We start from the raw sequence: 20,310 nt of genomic DNA on the forward strand, positions 1-20,310 counted from the left end.
GTGAGCGTTTGGAGGAGCTGCCTGAGCTGCTGCTGGCAGACACCTCCTGCCCACGGTGGCAGAGTCCCATGCCTTCGTTCTGGCTGGGGACAGACGCGGAGCTGTGCTGCTGTGAGCCCAGCCCGGGGTGGCATGGGAAGCCAGCCCCTCTTCTTGCTCGTGAATCACCAGGAGAATTGTAATTATTTTCCTGCTACACAGTCTGATCCTGCCTTTAATTAAACATGTGCTGTCCTGCTGAAGGCAGTGGGACTGTACCAGCAGGGTCTGACAGTTGGACTTGAAATTCTCTCAAGAGTAATGAGATGTAAGGAGGACCTGTCCATATCACCGGCGCTTCCAGGATCAGGAAGGCTGGCAGAACCTCTGCCTTGGATCCCCTTAGCCTAGGTTGGAGGAGGCGTAATGCAGCAGGCGCTCTTGGTGTGCTCGGTCCCTGCAGCAGAATCACCTGGGGCAAACATCTCTGACTCTGGGCCATTGTCTTGGGGGCAGCCTGGGATGTCACGGGTAGCTTTGGAGGGAAAGGAGGCATGAGAGATCCGTGGTTTGGCTGCAGAAGCAGGAAGGTTTTGTGCAATTCCAGTGTGAAGACTGTGTTTACACTGTAGACCCGGTTCCTGGTCTCCAGATGTATAAATGGTCCCCGCCTTATTTCAGAGACGTTGGCCTGTGTGTAAGATCACTGTGGCTCTACAGTTGCGTAGGCTGGGTGTCTGACTCCTCCTCCAGCACATGTCCTGCTCCCCTCCAGCAGTGCTGCAGCCGTCTCACCTTAAGAAATGCCCCCTCTTGATGAGGAGTTCCCAGGAGCCTGCTTAAAGCATTGTGAGGGGAGAAATGTCCCTACAGCCTGAGGGCACTTGGCAGCTGCCCCCCTCCCGTCTGTGTTGGCAGGGGGGTCCTGGCACCAGGGCAGTCCCAGCAAGCTGTCTGCTGCAGAACAGCATGGCTCCTTCGCTGGAGAAACCGGGTGTCCATTTGCCCTCCTCCCTCCCTCTTGGCCACCATGGAGACGGCAGAGCCGGCAGTCCTTCGGGCACGGGCGTGGGGCTGAGGGTCAGAGGAGAGCAGCACGGTGATGCTGGGGAGCAGAGACCCCCGTGTCCCGGTGCCCTTCCCCTGGGACTAGGCGCGGTGCCTTTGGTGGGACTGGTCAGACAGTGGAATATTTCCCTGTCTTGGTCAGAGAGTGGAATAGGCTGCCCAGGGAGGGGTGGAGTCCCCATCCCTGGGTGTGTTTAAGGGCCGTTTGGATGAGCTGTGGGGGGATGTGGGGTAGGGGAGAACTTTGTAGAGTCGGGCTGAGGGTTGGACTCGATGATCCCGAGGGGCTTTTCCAACCTGAAGGATTCTGGGATGTCCGGGGTGTGAAACAGGCCAGGTGCCTCTGCCCAGACGCGTGGGACTGCTCACGGGTATCCCAGTGCTGCGCGTTAGTGTGGGCAGAGCGCAGGGGACCTCCTTGCTGAAGCAGGGGAGGGGAGGGGAGAGCTGGAGTTCAGCCTCGGGTAGGCCAGAAACCCTTTTGCTGTAGCCTTGAGAAAACAAAGATTCAGAAAAGAGTCATGAAACGAACCCGGGCCTGGGGCCAACCTGGCAGGGGGGAGCAGCCTGCTGGCAGAAGCAGGCGGTGTTTCCCAGGTCCCAGCTCCAGCACCCCAAGGGCTCTCTGCTTGGCAGTGAAGATGCGTCTTTCTGCAGGTGGGGGGGGAGCTACAGGACACACGGGCGTGTGCTGCCGTCGCGCGAGTCACGGGTGGCCGCAGGGCTCGGGCCTTGCAGCGGGTACTCGGTGGCCGTGACAGCCGCAGGCTGGCTACACGGGGAGCTCTGGGGCCTGGGAGCTCTGCGTCCCCCACCCTGGCCACCATCAGACCACTTGGGTCGCGCCGGGGCTGAAGCCCTTGCCCTCTCTTGGGTGACGGCGTGGCGGGGCCAGCTCCAGCGTGCCCCTGGTGCAGAGCTGGCGGCAGTGGCGCGGGGTGGCCCGCGGGGTCCCCGGCACTGTCTGCCCACGGAGCCAGGCTGGCTCTGGGCCGTTAATCCCATTTGGGGAGCGGTTGGCATTCCAGGCCTGCTCTCAGGATTTTGTTGTTTCTGGGAAACAGCATAGCTGAGTGGTAGCTCAGAGTGTTTGTTCTGATCCTTTCATCCATTGTCCTTTCTCCTTCTTTCATTTTCCACTTCTTGATCTGACTGAATAAGCGAGCAGGGGAGGAGGTGAGGCTCTGCCAAGCGTTACTCTGCAGCAGAAAGGAAGCTCTTGGGGGTGGTGTCCAAACTCCCAGCATCACTATCTGAATCCTGTGGTTCTCTCAGCTGACCTAATAGCTCCATTAACCTTTTCTCCATGTCCTGGGGCTTGGCTGCAGCCTCAGTACTAACGCTGGGAGCTTCACCGATATGAACATCGACAAAGAGGCAGGATTGAGGTTTGGAGGAAGTACGTCACGCCAGCGAGCTGAAGAAACACAACTTAGTTGGGGGTGTGCTAATTGCAGAGAGGAGGATGGAGCCTCCTTCAGACATTTTCAGTGGCCTCTTACATACAAGAAACTGGGCTTACAAGGGCCCTTTATGACCTTGCTGTGTATATACGCGCTGTGTGTGACTTTGCATGTACCAGATTGTTGTGCTGCTGTTCAGGAGGACCTTGACAGGCTGGAAGAATGGGACAACATTTTTCATCATGGAGTTCAACAGAGGGAAATGCCAGTTTCTGCACGTGGGGAGAATAACCTCATGCAGCAGTACAGACAGGGGACCGACCACCTGAAAAGCAGCTTTGCAGAAACATGGGGGTCCTGGTGGACCACAGGTGGACCGACAGTTGGGAAGAGCGTTGCCAGCAGGTGAAGGGAGGTGATCCTTCCCCTCTGTTCTGCTCTGGAGGGCTGTGACCAGCCTGGGCTCCCCACTGCAGGAGGACGTGGACATGCAGGAGTCTGTCCAGTGAAGGGCCGCAAAAATGATGAAGAGACTGGTGCATCTGTGGTACGGGGGGAGGCTGAGCGAGTTGTGACCGTTCAGCCTGGAGGAGAGAAGGCTTAGGGGGATTTTAGCAGTGTGTATGTGATGTCAGAGAGCAAAGGAGCTGGAGCCAGTCTCTTCTCAGTAGTGTCCGATGGCAGGACAAGAGGTAATGGGCACAGAGTAAAATAGAGGAAATTCTGTTTAAACAGAAGGAAATACTTTTTTTTTTTTTTTTTTTTTTACTGGAGGGGTGGTTGAACACTGGAACCTGTTGCCAGTGAGTTGCAGAATGTCCATCCTTGGACATAGTCAGAACCTGGGTGGACATAGCCCTGGGCAACCTGCTGTAGCTGACCCCTTTGAGCAGAGGTTGGACTAGCTGGTCTTGAGAGGTCCCTTCCACCCTCAGCCATTCCGTGGTTCTGCTGGCCCTGCCTCCGTGATGCATGTTGCCTCTGAGTGAACTGCTGTATTTGGAAATCTGCATCCCTCACCCACTGTTCTGCTACATACTCCTTTGCAGTTTTGCAGACGTGGGCTTTCCAGAAACTCACCCTGCTTCCTTAACTTAGCTGGAAGCTCTGCACTAGTGTCCACAGGCAGTGAGGTGCTGCCTTGTGCTGCTTGAGGCAGGGTGAAGGCAGTGGTGGCTGGCACCATTTTCTTCCATTCCCGTCTTCTGCAGAACAGGAGGCGGCTGGTGCAGCCAGTTTTGAAGTTGGACAGTCAGAGTTCCTCACGTCATGAACGAGGAAGGGGACTGTCAGACTTCTGCCTCCACTCAGGAGTTAGGCATCTGCCTCTTAATTTTGGGCAGCACCACCTCTAGTGCCACCCATCTGCATTGCTGGGGAGCAGTCATGGCACGTCGAGGGTATGAGGCCAGAAGCTCATTTCCAAATCACGTGGGTATTTCCTCCTTCCTGGGTTCACTCTGCTTTCCTGTGTAAGTGTTCACCATTGGCCAAACTCCATGGGATCGGGGACTTCTGTGCTTTTGCGTCTCACAGTGTGAGAAGCTCCGCGAAGTGGAGCATCAGGTATCCGTGCACTATCAGTAAGAAACGTGTCCTCGAGCAGTGGGCCTCTGCAGGAGTATGTGAGGCTCAGGACTCTCTCAATACACAGGTATTTCAGTTCCTCAGCAGAAGCCAAAGGTGAATCTGCCAAGTGGAGCCTGTGTTTGCTGCTACCAGTGTTTCTTGTTTTCATAAACTGGCTGAGCCTGTTACTGTTTCTCTGGATAACCTCAGATAAAACCACAGTGTGCTGTTTGGAAACGTTCCTTGAGTAGACTGACCAATCATTGCAGAGGAGCGCATGGTCAGGACGGCACTCTGCTTGGCTGGTGGCAGTGTTTCAGTTTGAAGCTGACATTTCTTTCCCTTTGCAATGCTGATGGTTTTGACTGTCATAGCAGTGATTCTGTTCTATTAGCCCGATAGTTTTCTTATTTCTTCAAAGGCAGTGGTCTTACTCAAGAGGTTCATTAATAATTGTGCTGAGGTTTCATCCTTTCCCATTTCTGCATATATCGCTGTATTTCGGTATTGAAGCAGGTCTTCTGAAGTTGCTGAGGCATCAGTTGTTAAGACAGAGGTAAAGTCTTTCCAGTTTAATTGTGGTTGGCTGACAGTCAAGTGTCCTGTACTCTAACAGGAGCAGAATCAATAGCTTGGGGTGGTCCATTAGCTCATCTGGAGTTTGTTGGGAGCCAGCCTGTTTGTAGCGGGTGGCTGTATGGGTCGCTGACTGGTGTGGTTTAATTCTGAAAGGTTTGTCACAGTCAGGGGTCTCCTAAAGTTTTGATGGGTCTCTTCCATTGTTTATATTGGTTGTACACGTCAATATTTGCCTGGCAACAGCAAAAAGGGACATTTGAGACTTTTTATTTGGTTCTGCAGACGGGCCCGTGAGTTTGGCTTCATGCTGCACGTGCTCTCGCTGGCAGCATCCTTGGTGTGGTGTGCGTGGCCGCCTCCTCTCCACGGTTCCTGTCGGACATGGTGCCGGCAGTGCTCGGCTCCCAGCCGGGGTCTGGGTTCAGAGTTCCACTCTCGCGGGGACTGGGGGTGCCCTGGCGCACGGAGGGCCGGCAGGGTGCTGGACGGGCCATCCGGAGCATGCCCGCAGCCCGGGGGGGTTCCCCTGCTCAGCGCTCGCCCGTTGTGGCAGGAGCTCAGGAGAGGCTGTGCAGAGGCTGCCGCGGTCCCTGGCAGGACCCTGCGGGGCCCTTGGGCCTGGGGAGGGCACCACTCCCTCTGCAGCCACGGCGTTAGGGAGGGGCCGGGGCCCAGCTGGGCGTGGGGCAGGACACGAGGCACGGGGCATCAACGGGATGAGGGGCTTCCGTCTGGGGACGAGGTGGCTTTTTTCACTGGGAGGAGAATTAATGGGTGGATCTGAGGGCCCAGAGGAGTTTTGGATCCTCCATCGTTGGAGGTTTTGAAAGACTTCACAAAGGCCTGAGCAACGCGGTCTGACTTCACAGCTGACCCTGCTTTGAGCCAGAGGTTGGGCTAGAGATCTCCTGAGGCTCCCTCCCATCTGAATTATTCCATGATTCTGTGATAAAGGTTGTGATACACAAAGGATTAGAAGGCCATTACTTCATTGTCCCTTTTGACTGAAAAATCCATGGATCTAGGTTGCCTTTTTTTTTTTTAAGAGATTGAAGTAATTTAATTTTGTTTCAGAAATTCTAGATAACTCTTGAATGACTTCTCACGTGTTTGCCTGCTTTCCTCTTTAGAGGGGCTGCTGAACAAGGATGTTGCATTTGAAAACATGCTGCAGAGCCTGTATTTCACATTTTTCCATCTGTTTTGCAATGTTATAGTTTTGTGGAGTATTTCTTATCTTTTGGCTTATAGTGCTTTACAGGCTCTTTATACCTTCCACTACTTTTCACCCAGTCAGTACATTCATGAGAGCAATGGCCTGTGTATTTCCAAGCTGTTATATTGCAGTTGCTCTGCTCTGGATGTTGTAAGAATTTGTGCCCCCTGAATCTTATTGGCAAGACCGTTTTGTAGTTGTTCTCCATCTTGGCCATCCTGTAACTGTTCACATACTTCAACAGTAGAATATCCTCGTAATATATTCTAATTTACAAAAGCTTCCCCCCCCCCCCCGTTACCCAACTATGCTGTTAATACGTCCCCTGATCTTGAGCCTTTTTTTTAAAATTTGTGGTAACTTCCATCATGCTCAGAGCTGGCTGAACTCCTGTGCACTGGACTCCTTTTGTGCTAATCCATGTTTGCTCTGTGTGGTCTTTAGGCTTCTGGTGTGCCAGGAAACAGTGAAAGATTGCTGCTTATTTTTTGTTCTTCAAACTTCTAATTTTGATCTTATATCTTAAACTATATATATATAGTTTGGACACTGAAAGATTTAGATCATGCACATTTGGTGTGGGGGTTTGGGTTTTTTTTGATATTCAGGAAGTCTTGGTGTTGTGTTTGATGGTTGGACTAGATGATCTTCAAGGTCTCTTCCAACCTAGGCGATTCTGTGATTCTGTGTGTGTTTCATCTCAGCAGAGACATTCAGTATGGTGCTAAATTCGTGACTTTCTTTCTGGCCAGCTATATGGAACAGTGTTAACATTGATTAGAAAAAGGGATAACTGCCAGCCTCCAAAGAGACATTTGCTTAAGTTTTCACTCTTAGTTCCAGTAACAATTTTAAAATTAATTTGCTCTCCATTTCCAGTGTCTCAGAGGCATCTGTTGTGCAGTCTTGCTTTGTAAGTAAATTTGGCTCTTGGACTTAGGAGTTGAAGTACCCAGACACAAAATACTGAACTGAAAATTATGTGTTGTGTTAGATACAGTGTTTTCAGTCTTATCAGTTCTTGATTGCATCAGTTGCCATATTTTAATTCATATTAACTGTAGTCCTCGTAGAGATAAGAGCAAACTTCGACTGGTTACTAGTTTTTGAAAAGCTTTGCTGGGTAAGTGGGAAGCGCATTTCTGCACTTTTCAGTGCTTATTCCTGGAGCCGGTCCCGTCTCTGAAGAGCAGCTGAACAACCAGCCTCTGTTTCTTTGCTCGGCAGTGCTGGTCTCTGCCCTCACGTTCTGTGAGGCAGCGGCAGTGAAGTCTGCCAGGCTGGTTCCAGAAACGCCGGGATGCTCCGTTTGTGCCACCGGAGTGACGACCTTCGACCTTCGTGAGCAGGCGGTCTGTCGAGGGGGGATGCAGCCTGGGGGTGTGTATGTGCTTCAGCCAGCACGTTTCGTTGTCACAGGCCTGCTGGTAAGGGGCTAGTGAGCAGAAGGAAGTGGCTGGTACTGAACAATCAACAAGAAGGTTTTGCTAGTCAGACATGGTGGCTTACTTGGATTCTGATTAACCTTTTTTTTTTTTTTTCAAATATAAAATCTTAGTTCTTGCATGGGAATGCTGTCATTCTGCATTTGGTTTTTTGTGACCTCCACTGATGACTTCTGACTAGTTTGAATTTTTGTCATATCAAAATATTTTATTCAAGTCCAGCTTAACTGAACCTTAAGAAGTGGGATGTACTACTCTTGTTGCCTTGCTGTTTCTGAATGGAAATTTTTTGCACAGATCTGATAACAATCTGTCAGCACTGTGAGGTTTTGGAGTTTTTTGTTTACTTTTTTTAAAAGAAAGAAAAAGTTGGTGGCGAAAAAATGGTGTTTGATATAAAAAAGTAGAATACAAAGCAAGGTATTTTGGAACATTATATTTAGTAGATGTCTCCCTGAAGAAAAGTTAATCGGATGGGAAGAATTGTGGGATTGTCACAACAGCCCAATTCCGAGGCTCGGTCTGCGCTTGGCTTCCCAGGCATGTCTGTGTGTGTGTAGGTTCTGATCATTTTCAGTAAGGTAGTTATGCCAGTAAAAGTCCTGTTATGCAGTTTGGTTCTGTCAAATGGCAACAACCTGCATGGATACAAGAGCTGTGTCCAAGAAGTGCTGTTGTGTTTTGATTTTGACGGCCTAGCTAAGAACAGACAACTTGACTGTAGGCAGAACTGAGGTCAGTGCTCCCTGCTGCCGGTTTGCCCCACAGATAGTTGACTTCTGAATCTCTGTTGTGTCAATAAACGCTTCCCATACATATTGCAGTGCAACATACAGCATTATTTTGTTCTAGTTTATTCTAAAATATTTTTTTTAAAAGTGTGCACATCTATTTTGAGACTGCCTAAAATCTGTGGGCAGAAGTGCTGAAAGTTTGGACTATAGATGTTCTGTTCCTTTTGTTATTTTCCAGCTTGTGGACTCGAGCAGGTCAACACAATGTCTTGCCTGGAATTTCCTTGCATTCTAAAATTAGGAGAAGGATCTAGGAAACAATAGGAAATCAAGTCTCTAAACCTCCTGCTCTGGCTTGAACCTTTGTTGTCACTTAGCCTTCGTTTAGACTTTCACCTACTTCCTTTCTCATTAAGCTGGTTTGCGTTAGATAAACGGAACTAAAAAGAACTTACGCTATTCAGTGTCAAAAGGACTTTTTTTTCTTAAATCATCTTTTTTTACTTATTATGGTCTGCTGTACTACTTCGGGACACCAGGGGTCTGAATTTCGTATCTCTGCTGTTCACCCCAGAGCAGTTCTCCCTGTGGCGGTGGGAGGATGTGGAAGCCCAACGGCGCAGAAAGGCCGAGTGGCGTTTGGCCGTCCCTCGGCAGCGCGTCCTGACCGAGACGTCTCTGTGGGAAACCGCAGAGGTTTTGATCTACAGCAGACAAACTCCTCAAGCTGTATTACTAGACCTCATTGTCACCCCTTCCAGCGGGGTGAGCAGCTCGCTCTGTGGTCTTGTGTGTCTTTTCAGGGTTATGTTGTGCATCGCCGTTCCGTTCTCACCCCTCCCCTCTCTGCTCTGTCTTACTGTTCTTTGCAGTGTTATGAAGGACAGTTGTGGGGGTCCCACCACCTCGAACCTGAACAAATCCCAGTACCCCCACAGCTATCCCTGGGGAGGCCTGTTTCAGCAGCCTTTTATGCAGATGGGTTACTGGAAAGGCAACTGAGAAAGAAGGTTCAGGCCTCAGATTCTTGTTTGATCCTTCTCCGTGTGGTCTGTGTGAGCAGCCCTGACTCTATGGACATGTTTTCTGATCTGTAAGTAATTCTGCAACTGCGTCTTCTGTTGCTCACTGTAACTCCCTCCCTGCCTCTGGCCTAGGACAGGCAGGATGACTACGTGGATTAGAAGTGGCTTCTGCGCGTCTCTTCGTAGAGCTGAGTTTGTTCCTGGCTTCATCTCTGCTTTCTTTGGCATCACGGGTTGAGTTATTAGCTTCTTAACATTTGGCCATCTAAAACTCGTGAACTGTTAGAGGTGACTTAGAGCACTTGTCTGTACTGTGGCAGAGCCCAACCACGTAGTCAGAGACACAGCGTGACTACGTGTGTGTGCATCAGTCTCTGCCTTTGTCTGTTTGGGGGTTACAGGTAAACTACTTAAAACTCTCATTTTCTGCACTGGCCCAGTATTGTTTGTTTGTTATTCCCAGGCACCCTGAAACACTCCAGGAAACACAGCAAACAGCACAGCCTTTGTTTTCATCCTGTCCAGTATCCTATGTCCGACAATAGTTAGAAGCAGCTGCAGTTGATAATTTTAGTACGTTGTGCTTCATAAACTTACTTGAGAGGCTGTTGATGTCTAGAAAGAGTATGATTGGTGAATCTTATCGTTTAGCATTTATAGCTAATATAGCTGACTCTGAGAACAAGGGCAGGTGTGATTAGACCTCCAGAGGTCCCTTCCACTCAACATTTCTATGACTGTGGTGTTTCTAGAAAGGAATTTTCTTTCCTTCTCTAATTCTTTGTTACTTGGGCCCTACAGATAGTTTGCCCACTCCTTTTCTGGTACAAGTGGCACAAACGCTTTCCCTGTCGGTGTAGGGACCTGTCACCAGTGTCCTGACAAAATGTACTGTACAGCCAGCGTGTATGACAGCAGGGACAGGACTTTGGTCTGACATCCCCTTATGTTTCTCCTTTGTTGGCTTCCCTGGACTAGACTCTTAAACACTGTAGTGTCTGCTGGCAAGCTGCTTTATGGTGACTTCCTCATGATGCTCGTAGTTGAGTGCTTAAGATGAACTGTTATCTCAGGAAACAAGGAACATCCATTTTGTGTCCTACAAGGGAGGGAGAAGAGCAGTGGGATAACAGAGATGTTAAATGAATCATCAAGCTAAACTCATTAAATGCCTTTCTTCTTTTACCCTCGTCTCTTGTAGACCTTAATCAGGGTTCTCATCTGTACTGCACGTTGAGGACCTCACAGGGATAGACGTTATGAGAGAAAGCAGTTGTCTCTAGGGATGGATGCTCAGGTCTGCCCTGAGGTGAGAAGACAGGCTTCCCACAGAACTGCTGCTGACCCAGTTTCGCTCTCTCCTGTCGTAGCCTTTCTTCAGGCTTCTGAACCTGCGCAAGCTGGGTCTGAGTGACAATGAAATCCAGAGACTTCCCCCTGAGGTTGCCAACTTCATGCAACTGGTGGAACTGGACATCTCCCGTAACGGTAAGGTCAAAGCGAAGTGGGAAGTGGGTGCCCTCCAGCCCTGCTTCGCTCAGTTTAACACTCATGTTCTGGAAGAGGCAGCACCTTCCACAGCCCTGCAGAGGGATCTCTGCTCAGGAGCTGTGAAAATAGGGTTGTATTACTGTGTCTTAGGCTGTCACCAGTACCTGGTGTCCCATTTTCCACATGTTAAGCTCTTCTCAAGCCTCTTTTTTTTTTTTTTCCTTTCATGTGTTTTTTTTCCAGACATTCCAGAAATTCCTGAAAGTATCAAATTCTGCAAATCCCTGGAAATCGCAGACTTCAGTGGGAATCCTCTCTCCAGGTGGGAAGACACATGCAACCCTTTTGTCCAACTGAGAAGGAGAGCTGGAGTTTCTTGTTCTCCCTTCCTCTGATCTTCATCTTGCAATCGGCTTCCCCTGAAGCCAGATCGCCCTGCCTGTGCCAGGACCTGCTCTCCTGGCAGGCGCAGCACTCAGCGTAGGGCAGAGCTCCCTCTCCTGCATGGCCTGTGGCTGGGGTTGATGAGCCTTTAGTCATGCTCTTGCCACTGGACTTTTGTCCTCTCAGAAGAAGTTTGTTACTCCCTCCCCACCCCTTCACCCTGGTGCACAAACCAGAATGGATGTGGACTCATTGTACTACAGAGGAGTAGAGAAAGGCCTGCATGCCATCCTTTGCTCCCTGTCAGCCCTTTTTGCTCTCTGTCTTATTTATAATTTAGGATGGCTGACCTTTGAACTCTGTGCTTGGCCTCATAGTGCCCAGAACTGTGTCCAAGAATGGGCTCTGTGCCTCATCTCTTCAGCCTTCTGTCTCTACAGCCCTTAATCCGTAATATTTTGGGAATTTAAGCGTGACTCCTTTGCCCTGGTGAGCCATGGTTTCAGGTGTCTGCCAGGGTCCGGTGGATGCCACTCTGGCTCCAGAGCCCACTGCCCTTTGTGCTCCCTGTCACCCTTTAAATAGCTGCAGCTCTCTGCTTCCCTCTCGTGGTGCCAGACACGCCGGAGTGGGACAGACTGCTCAGGCAGGGAGTCCCTGTGCCACAGCAGCCGCCAGCGCTTCTGCACTAGAAGTTATTTGTTAGAGTCTTTTTGTGGCCCAGAGTTGCAGGATGTGTGTGGGGAGCAGTGGGGCCAGCGAGCTCCAGGGTTTCTCCTTCTCAGGGTCTTCCCCTGTTCTGTTACACCTTGGAGCTGTTACGATGCTGCTGCTTGGTCCCCGGGAATGCTGCAGTGCAGAAATACCCTTGGATGGGCATTTGGATTACTTGGTAGCCCTCCCTGCTTTAAGTTTAAATGGTCACGTGGCATAATTTAGTCTGGGATTAGTGTTTGAGCCAGGTTTGTACGCCTGGACGTGTAGTGACTTTGGTGAGGGGGTGTTGCTGTCTTGGAAACGGGGCATGTCCTGGATCAGGAGCCAGGGTCAGAGCTGGTTCCTGCTCTTCTCCTTTCCACATGTTGATACCAGTGGGGATAAGTCTGGCTTCTGGGGGATTTGAGTGAGGAACTTAGGGCTTGTTTTGTGCACAGAATCAATGGTGTTTTGTTCTGTCATGCTTTCACAGGCTTCCAGAGGGCTTCACCCAGCTTCGGAGCCTGGGCCACTTGGCCTTGAACGATGTGTCCCTGCAGAGCCTCCCCGGGGACATCGGGAAGTGAGTCTGCCCCTTGTCCTCAGAACGGGGAGGAGGGTCGGGGGGGACGCTGGCGGGTCTTGGAGGGGAGGAGTGTGCCATCCCAGGTACAGCTTGCTTATTCTTGTTAAAAGCGTTATTCTTGTTAAAGACAGCCTTTTCAAAAAGGTTCCTTTCCTGGTCTCAGCTGCTTCTCCTCCTCTGTGGTATGTGGCCCAGGCCAGGCATGCATCCAGGCTTCTCAAATCCTCTATCTTTCCTTATTTTATGAGTGCCAATTTGCCCCTTTCCAAACAGGTGTGGTCTGTCCGATGATGTTGAAATGATTTATGCTGCTAGCAAATGGCCAAGGCAAGGCCCATGGGGCTTTGCCTGTGGGGTGCAGTGCCCTTCCCATGGGATTTGCCTTTCTACACGTGAGGGATTTTATCTTTTTGGGCAGACAGTCCTGTATGTGATACTATGTTTCCTCGTCCTGAGTTTGGGCACAGTGTTGTCTCCCCGTGATTTTGCAATAAGCAGCCACCTTCATCAGAAGTCATTTAAGATCATCCTTGTTTTTTGTTTTCCCCTGCCATCTCCATTCATGTGCACACACTCGTGTATGTGCATCTGTGCAGGTCTTGAGGGGTGGTCCCGGGGAAGGGATATGAGCATCTCCTTGTATCCCTGAAGCCCTATTCAGTGAATCTGGCTTTTCGCTCCCTTTTCTCTTGCAGTTTGGCAAACCTGGTGACTTTGGAGCTACGTGAGAACCTGCTAAAGACTCTCCCCACGTGAGTGTCTGTCTGGTGGCTTCAGGAGTCTCCTCTCTGATCATTCTTGCTGATTCCTCAGGGATTTTCTGTTTCTGTAGTACAAGCTCTAGCACTTGGCTTGGGAGGGCTCAAGGCTTTGCATAAATTAGCTGCATTTTGCTGGATTTCTGTAAACTGGGGTGAGGAGGGAGAGAGATGGTACAAGGCTTAAGAGCGGGGAAGGATGTTCAGAGTCTGTACTCAGCCTCTCTGTCAGGACTGATTTGGAATAGACAGGATTCCACCACAGAGCTGCTGGAAATGGTAGAACCATTTTTCCTGGAGAGGTGGAGCGGATGGTGGGTTCTTTTGGAAAATGAGAGAAAAATGTACTGATATGGGTATAGGAAGAATTCTGTATATGCTGAAGTTCATGACCTGAAGAACAGCAGAATACAGCTGAAGATATATTTTGCTTCTGACATCTCTGTTTTTGTGGGTGTCCCTTCTGATCTGGTTGAGCCGTTTGTGGGAATGGGTGGGATAACTGGCTTTCCTGCAGCAGACAAAAAATAAGCCAGCAAGGGAGAAGAGGTAAGTCTTGTCAAATGTTTCAGAGAGTCAGGGACAGAGATGAATTCCTGGCAGAGGATCTGTTTGGTACAGCTGATGCTTTCAGGTAGATAGGATGTGGAGAACTAATGACTCTGTACATTAATGTCTGGTTTGGAGCCCATGAGAGTTGTTTGAGTTTTCTAACCTACATCAGCTCTGTCAGCTTGTCTTCTGCCTGCTTATCCATCCAGCTGATGATTCCCGCAGTCTTCCTTGAATATATGTTGGAAGGGATTCTGCCTGACTTCTTTTTGAATAGCAGTGTGTTTTGGGGGCCACACAAACTCCACAGTGAATGTGTGAAGCGTGCACCTATTGTCACCTTTCCTCAGTGCCCTCTTACTATTCACAGCAAGTATTCAGTTTGGCTGCCTGTACTTCCCCCTTTGCTCCTCTGCTTTATTCAAAAAAGAGGGCGAAGGAGGCATCTGATGATGCAGTGTTCAAGGAGGGCTTTGAGGCTTTGCGCAGTCTTGCTGCTTCTGGTGGCTGTGCCTCCCTCACTGTGAGATGCTGCTTTGACTCAGGCACATGCTCTTCCTGATGGTTATTTTCCTCCGGGACCTGCAAGTACAGGCGTTATGTGACATCAGTTACATCTGCACGTAGAATTCACGTGTCAGCTTTGACCCAGAAGACAAGGCGCTTCCAAAGAGGAGCTGAACCTGCGGTGGTGAGCTCACAGGCTCCCTCCCCATCTGGGGGTTGCAGTGTGGAGGCACAGTTCACAACACGGTCACCTTGTGTCTGGTGCCAGAGTGCACAGGAGTTGTCAGCACTGACACCCTTGCAGGAGGGGGGTGTTGAGAGACCCTCATGTGCAGTGTAGCCTCAGGGGGAAGGTGAGCCCCAGAGCTCCTCGTGCCAGGCTGAGAACAGGCAAGCAGGAGGGGTTTGGGTCCTGGGGGTGGGACCCCCTGCTGCCTGTTCCATGTGTCCTTTGTGTCCTGCAGACAGGTGCCACACCTGCCACACGCCATTTAAACAAAGAGGGCCAGTAGCTGCATCTAAAGTTGGGCTTTCAAACCGCAGTGAAGAACGGTCCTGGTGGCTTTTCACCATCTAGGAACCAGCAGGTATCTAGAGTTGGAGAGTTCAATCCCTAACCAGACCCATACCATTTCTGGGGAGATCCCGTGCCCAGTGCTCCCTTGTTTCCCTACATCAGATTTGTACGCCAGCAAGATACTTGTAGCATGCTGTGAGTTTTTGAAGTTTTTCTCTGAAAGGTAAATCCAGGCTTGATGCTCATTCTGCAGTGCAATTCCAGCTTCTTTTCATCTTTCCCCAATTCCCCAAATTGGAAATCATCCAAAAGTAGAAGGAGGATCTTGAAGGCCAAGGCAGTTTTCATCAGATCTGTCAGTCAAACATGAGATCAAAATCAATGGCCAAAGAAATTACAGTGGTACTGTCAGGTACTCTACCCGGGTCTGAAGCTCTTGTACTTAGTCTGGTTGCAAGTTGTGCCCGAGAATGGCTCTAAACAAGTCCAGGTGATCTTGCCAAAGAGTAGAATGACTTATAGAAATGGCTGATGCTTTCAGTTTTCAAGGTTCCTGAGACCAGCAGGGAGATGGGCTTCAATACCGTGAATTTGTGACTGCATAATGCGTCAGTGTCCTTTTGACACTTGTTGCTGTTGTTAAGCTCCTTAAAAGATCCAGCTTGCAATGACCTTGACTCGTGAAAATCGAATTTCGTTGGTTAATCTTCTGCTGTCAACTGAGTTCTGAAACAGTCTGTCTTGTGCAGATGATCACTGCTCATCTCTCCTGCCCAGGCAGGACTCAGCTTGCCAGTAACATGTGAGGGGTAGCTCTTGTTCAGGTGCTCTCATGGGAGAGTGATCTGCAGCGAGGCATTTTGCAAGACCTTGTATATCAACATGGATTCCACAGCTCACTTGTCCCTATTTTGGGAATTAAAACTGTGAAGGGACAGTCGAGGCTGCTTCACCCTTCAGAGAAGTCAAAGAGCAGCCGTAGAGTCACAGTGAGAGACTGCTGTACAACAGGATCCTTTCAGTGATCCTGTTGGTAAACCTTTGCTTTACTTAATAGAATAGCTCAAAATCCACCACTGTATAAGGCATGAACTTGCTTTTCCTGTGTAGCCCAAATATTTTTATAGCCTGGCCCAGGCAAGACAGATCTGTTTTTATTGCTTTCTCACAGATCTGCAGCCCCCAACTTCCTCGTTTTGGATGGTGTTGGGTTGTATAGGTCTTGGTTCCAGAGAAAGATAGTGATTTCTGTATTAGGCCAATTTCTTATGAAGAGAATAAAAAGAACTGAAGACCCTCCGACCTGGGGAAGTGGGCAGGGCTGAGGTGGCAGCTCTGCCCTAGTGCAAGGTGAGAGGCAGCAGCCCGTGTTTGGGGAGATGGAAGCTGGAGTTAGTGGGTCAGACTGAGCTGAGGCCACGGGGACAGCCGTGCCGTGCCAGGAGAACCGAGTCCGGGTTTTGAGGGGTTGCAGACTGCAGCCGTCGGTATCACCGGGCTGTAGTGTGTTTGGGTACTCGGGGCACACCCTCGGACCACCAGTCTTGACAGGCTTTGGCTCCTGTGAAGGCTTCCTGTAGTATCTTGCCTAGTGAGCTTCTTGTCTGTATGTCTTGACCTCTCTGGAGACATCGTGCCAGTGTTGTCCTTCCCTTTCTCTTAAGCGGCGTGGGCATCCCAGTCAGGGAAACTGAGGCTGTTGAATTTGTCATTCCTGCCTCTCCCTGCAGCTCCACTTGCCCCCCAAATATGTATTGTCCTCTGCTGACTCTCCCCTGTTACCTGTTAGTCTGTGCCCAGGTCCCCATCCTTGCCACAGAAACGGGCAGCAGTGTTAAGATGTGGCTTCTCATCTGTCATGTTTTCGCTCAAAAGAGTGCTTTATGGCGGGAGGGGGAGAAGGCAAATTGGTGACAGTGGAAACTGGCTGCTCTGAGACTGTTGGTGCTGCTGAACCCAGTTCCCTCGTGCAGGTGGTCTGGCTGGGGGAAGGGGACCAACTGCCCTAGGCTGCTTGGTCAGAGGGATGATGGAGAAGGTCAGGATTGCCCCACCTGTTTGAGGAGTTATTAAAAATTACATAATTTGTGAGGTGTGTGTTCCAGATGCTAACCTTCCGTTCTTTCTTTTGTTTTTTCTCTCTTCCCCTCTCTACTCCCTGTATCTTGCAGTTCACTCTCCTTCCTTGTCAAGTTAGAGCAGTTGGATCTTGGTGGCAATGACCTGGAAGTACTGGTAGGTGAGGGATGGGGGGCGGAATACGGGTGGTTGGTAGGGGCAGAACCCTGAACCTCTGTGCAAGCAAGTGGGTTTTTATCTGAAATGCAAAGAAACAGACGTGCAGGTTGTTTGGGAAGATTCTGACCTGCCCACCATGGCCTAGGCATTGTCCCCAGCCTAGTGTTCTCACGTGTTGGCCCGTCTGTCTTGTGTCCTCCTGTCCTTGTGCCCAAGTTGCTCTGCTCTTTCCAAGTGCTTTTGCTCTGGGATGTTGGTTCTTGCTATCTCTCTGCCTCAGGATCTTTCCTTTCCAATGATACTCCCTGGTACTTCCTTGCTCTTCTGTGTTGCCCTGCCCCAGGCTGTTGTTTTTCACTTCTGCTAGGCCAACTTTCTGCCTTTCTCGTTTCTGATTTAAGGTCTGTACTGCGAAGTGCAGGTCCGTTCCCTGGTGTTCCTGGCGACTGAGCAGGGGGTGTGTTCCCCCCGGACTGGGGTGCCTGTGCGGAGGGCTCAGTGTGAGCGTGCTGGGAGCCAGCGCACAGTCTCGGAATTCAACTTGTCTTGGCATTCAGGGACATCCAGTGATATTCTTTAATTTTGTAGCTCTGGATTAAGCTGTTCCTGAATCCTGCTCTTAATGTTCTGGAATGGTTTTTTCGCAGAAACCCATCTAAACTGGGAGGCAAAGGAGCTTGTGCAGCTTGTTATGCGCAAGGCTGCGGCTTACTTGAGAGAACGGTTGTGGTGACACTGGAACCACACTCCAGTGGTGCTTTAACTCCAAACCCAGACGCTAATCAGTGTGTGTGGTGTTTGTGGAGTGATGCTCTGAGCGTATGTTTGTTTTCGTGTCTGAGAGGAGGAAGAAGAGGAAGACTCATTTCTTCCAAGGCCAGAATTTCCAAACCCTAGTTTAGTTCTTGCTACCAGACGGTCCTTGATGTTCTCTTCCATGTTTCCCGTTGGGATCTGCAGCCAGAGTGCCATCCCAGACATTTCCAAACATACGTGCTGCTGAATTGTGGCATGCAAACTTGTTAGCTTCATAAACCATCTGCTGAGTGGTTCTAGGAGGTGTGAAAGCAATAACAGTGTCTAGCTTGCAGAGGTGGTGATTTGTAGCATCCTAGAGCAGATTCTCCCCTGCGGAAGGGACTGATGCCGTTATTGTCCTGCTCTGTTACAGCCGGATACTCTGGGAGCGCTCCCAAACCTGCGTGAGCTTTGGCTAGACCGGAACCAGCTCTCAGCCCTGCCTCCCGTGAGTACCTACCTGTTCAGGAGCACTGACCCACCGCTTTGCTCCCTTCCCCAGCTGCCCCTCGAGCTGCAGTGTCTCCTCTCTGACCGTAGGAGCTGGGCAATCTCCGCCGCTTGGTCTGTCTGGACGTGTCAGAGAACAAGCTGGAGCAGTTGCCCAACGAGGTCAGTGGGCTGGTAGCTCTGACGGACTTGCTGCTGTCACAGAACCTGCTGGAGTGCATCCCGGAGGGGATCGGTGAGTGCTGCGGGCGGGGAGCAGCACAGGGGCCTCCCTGCGGGCCGTGCTGCTGGCGGGGAGCGCAGGGGTGACGGGGTGTGTGGGCTGGGGGGATGCGGGCACGCAGCAAGTGCCGCAGCAGGAGGTAGTACTGCTGAGCAGGACTGCAGGATGGGTTCAGGATCTCGATCTGCACTGCGCATGGGGGAAACCTGCAAACAAGCCTGTGGGAAGGGACCTGGTGGTGCCTGTACTGTTGGGTTACCTGATCCCTGATGGCAGGCGTTTGAGCCGGAGAAACAGAACAGCGTCGTGATCCCCGGCGTAGCTCACACCTCGGTTATTGCCCTGGCCAGGTCAGCTGAAGCAGCTCTCCATCCTCAAGGTGGACCAGAATCGGCTGACAGAGGTGACAGAGTCAATTGGGGACTGTGAAAATCTGTCAGAACTCATCCTGACGGAGAACATGCTGACAGTAAGTACAGCAGCAGCCACGCTGCCTCTCCAGTGCTGGTCACTTTAGCCACATGCCAGGGATCTTCTCCCATCTTTTGGCCTCTGAGCCGGATTTCTGAGCGTGCTCCAGCTGCTCTGAGGCAGAGTTTCACCAGGCTTACAGGCTCTTGAGAAGGCAGTGGAAGCTGCTTTCTCTCACTCTCCTTTTCTCTGAAGAGTTCTCTAGGACGGCTGGGATGCTTGCTCTAGGACAGCCAGCCCTGCAGCCCATCAGTCTGATGGGAGCAGGACTATGTCAACAGCTGCCTTTGGCGAGAGGCCGTGGAGAAGTGTAATTTAAAATGGCTCTGCTCCAAACTGCTTATGATTTGATTGCTAAAACACAAGTATTGGGAATGCACAGATGAACAGGAGAAAAACTGGTGGTGTTCTGAGTGTGCTGTGCTGAGGTGAAGGGTTGGCAGGTAACAGTCTGTGAACCTGAGGGAAAGTCTGTCCCAGAGTTGTAGTGAGAACTTTATCAAAAATGTGTCCGTTAGGGCAGAAGGCAGCTATTTTGTTCCCCGAATAGAGAGCTTTATGCCTTTATACCTTTCTTCAGCTGCTCTTATCTCTTGTGACTACTGAACTGTCTCCTTCCTAGGCCTTGCCAAAGTCCCTTGGCAAGCTGGCCAAGCTGACGAACCTGAACGTGGACCGGAACCGGCTAACATCCCTTCCAGCCGAGATTGGGGGCTGTGCCAACCTCAACGTGCTGTCCTTGCGAGACAATCGCCTGGCCCTCCTGCCGCCAGAGCTGGCCAACACCACGGAGCTGCATGTCCTGGATGTGGCAGGGAACAGGTCAGCAGCAGGAGGGGGGACCTGACTTGTAGGCACCTTCCGAGGGAGGCAGCTGTGAAGCAGCAGCATGGGCTGGGCCCTGGCGTGTTTTGGGAGATCTGTGCGTGTTTTGGGAGATCTGTGCGGTTTGGAGAAGCCCAGACTGGCTGCTCGGGGCTCTGGAAGGAGGGCATGTGTCCCTGAGCTTTGCCTGTTAACCCTTCACCGTGTTACCTGAGGACAGGGCAGAACTAATGCAGAAGCGTGGGGGCATTTTGCCACGTGTGAAATAACGATCAGGGGAAATCCCTGGTCTGCTGTTTTCCCTCCTGCAGATTTTGTAGTTTTATCATCAGTCCTGAGGTGGTTGGTGCCAAAGCCTTGTTTATGATGTGCACAACCCACAGTGTGCAGATATCTGTGATCTGTTCTGAAAGAGCTGCAGGTTTTAGCTGCAGTTCTGCTAGCCAAGGCTGGTATTTTCTGTAGCGGTTGGAAGCTGACCAGAGGTTCTGTTTGGAATGCTTTCTGTGTGCTGGTCCGGGAAAGCATCACTTTTCTGTCTTCAGGCCCTCTCCAAGGTTCACCATTTCCACACTGTTAGTGGGGGTTGTCCTGTGCTACAGCCGGGTGTGGGTCGGTTGCTGAGTCCAGCGTGTGGCTGTGGCAGAGCCCTGCGCAGCGTGAGGCAGCTGCTGTGGTGTGTGAGAGTGAGGGATCCTACAGCAGCTTGGCTGCGCCTCCTGCAGTGCAGCTGAGGCGGTCTGGAGCGATGTTGACGTTCCTTCATTACCAAGTCAGTTTAACCAGCAGTTCTTTT

At 50.8% G+C, this 20,310-nt stretch overlaps 1 protein-coding gene across 31 annotated transcripts in view; it reads left to right on the forward strand.

Annotated features, from left to right (window-relative positions):
* SCRIB (scribble planar cell polarity protein) overlaps positions 1 to 20,310 on the forward strand; it is a 112,047-nt gene that overhangs the window by 11,011 nt on the left and 80,726 nt on the right. For 30 of the 31 annotated variants that reach the window (XR_012631650.1, XR_012631645.1, XR_012631647.1 and 27 more), the window contains exons 2-10: positions 10,389 to 10,506; positions 10,753 to 10,831; positions 12,083 to 12,172; positions 12,871 to 12,927; positions 16,681 to 16,744; positions 17,919 to 17,993; positions 18,086 to 18,230; positions 18,569 to 18,687; positions 19,312 to 19,511. Coding sequence is in view for 27 of the 31 variants with exons in the window: in XM_074889915.1 (XP_074746016.1) it covers positions 10,389 to 10,506; positions 10,753 to 10,831; positions 12,083 to 12,172; positions 12,871 to 12,927; positions 16,681 to 16,744; positions 17,919 to 17,993; positions 18,086 to 18,230; positions 18,569 to 18,687; positions 19,312 to 19,511 (947 nt within the window). In the remaining 4 variants the exon portion in view is untranslated. The remainder of the gene's footprint in view (positions 1 to 10,388; positions 10,507 to 10,752; positions 10,832 to 12,082; positions 12,173 to 12,870; positions 12,928 to 16,680; positions 16,745 to 17,918; positions 17,994 to 18,085; positions 18,231 to 18,568; positions 18,688 to 19,311; positions 19,512 to 20,310) is intronic. The other variant, XM_074889968.1, reaches the window with a different exon arrangement.

The sequence above is a fragment of the Strix uralensis genome, chromosome 1, assembly GCF_047716275.1.
Source record: "Strix uralensis isolate ZFMK-TIS-50842 chromosome 1, bStrUra1, whole genome shotgun sequence".
NCBI lineage: Eukaryota > Metazoa > Chordata > Aves > Strigiformes > Strigidae > Strix > Strix uralensis.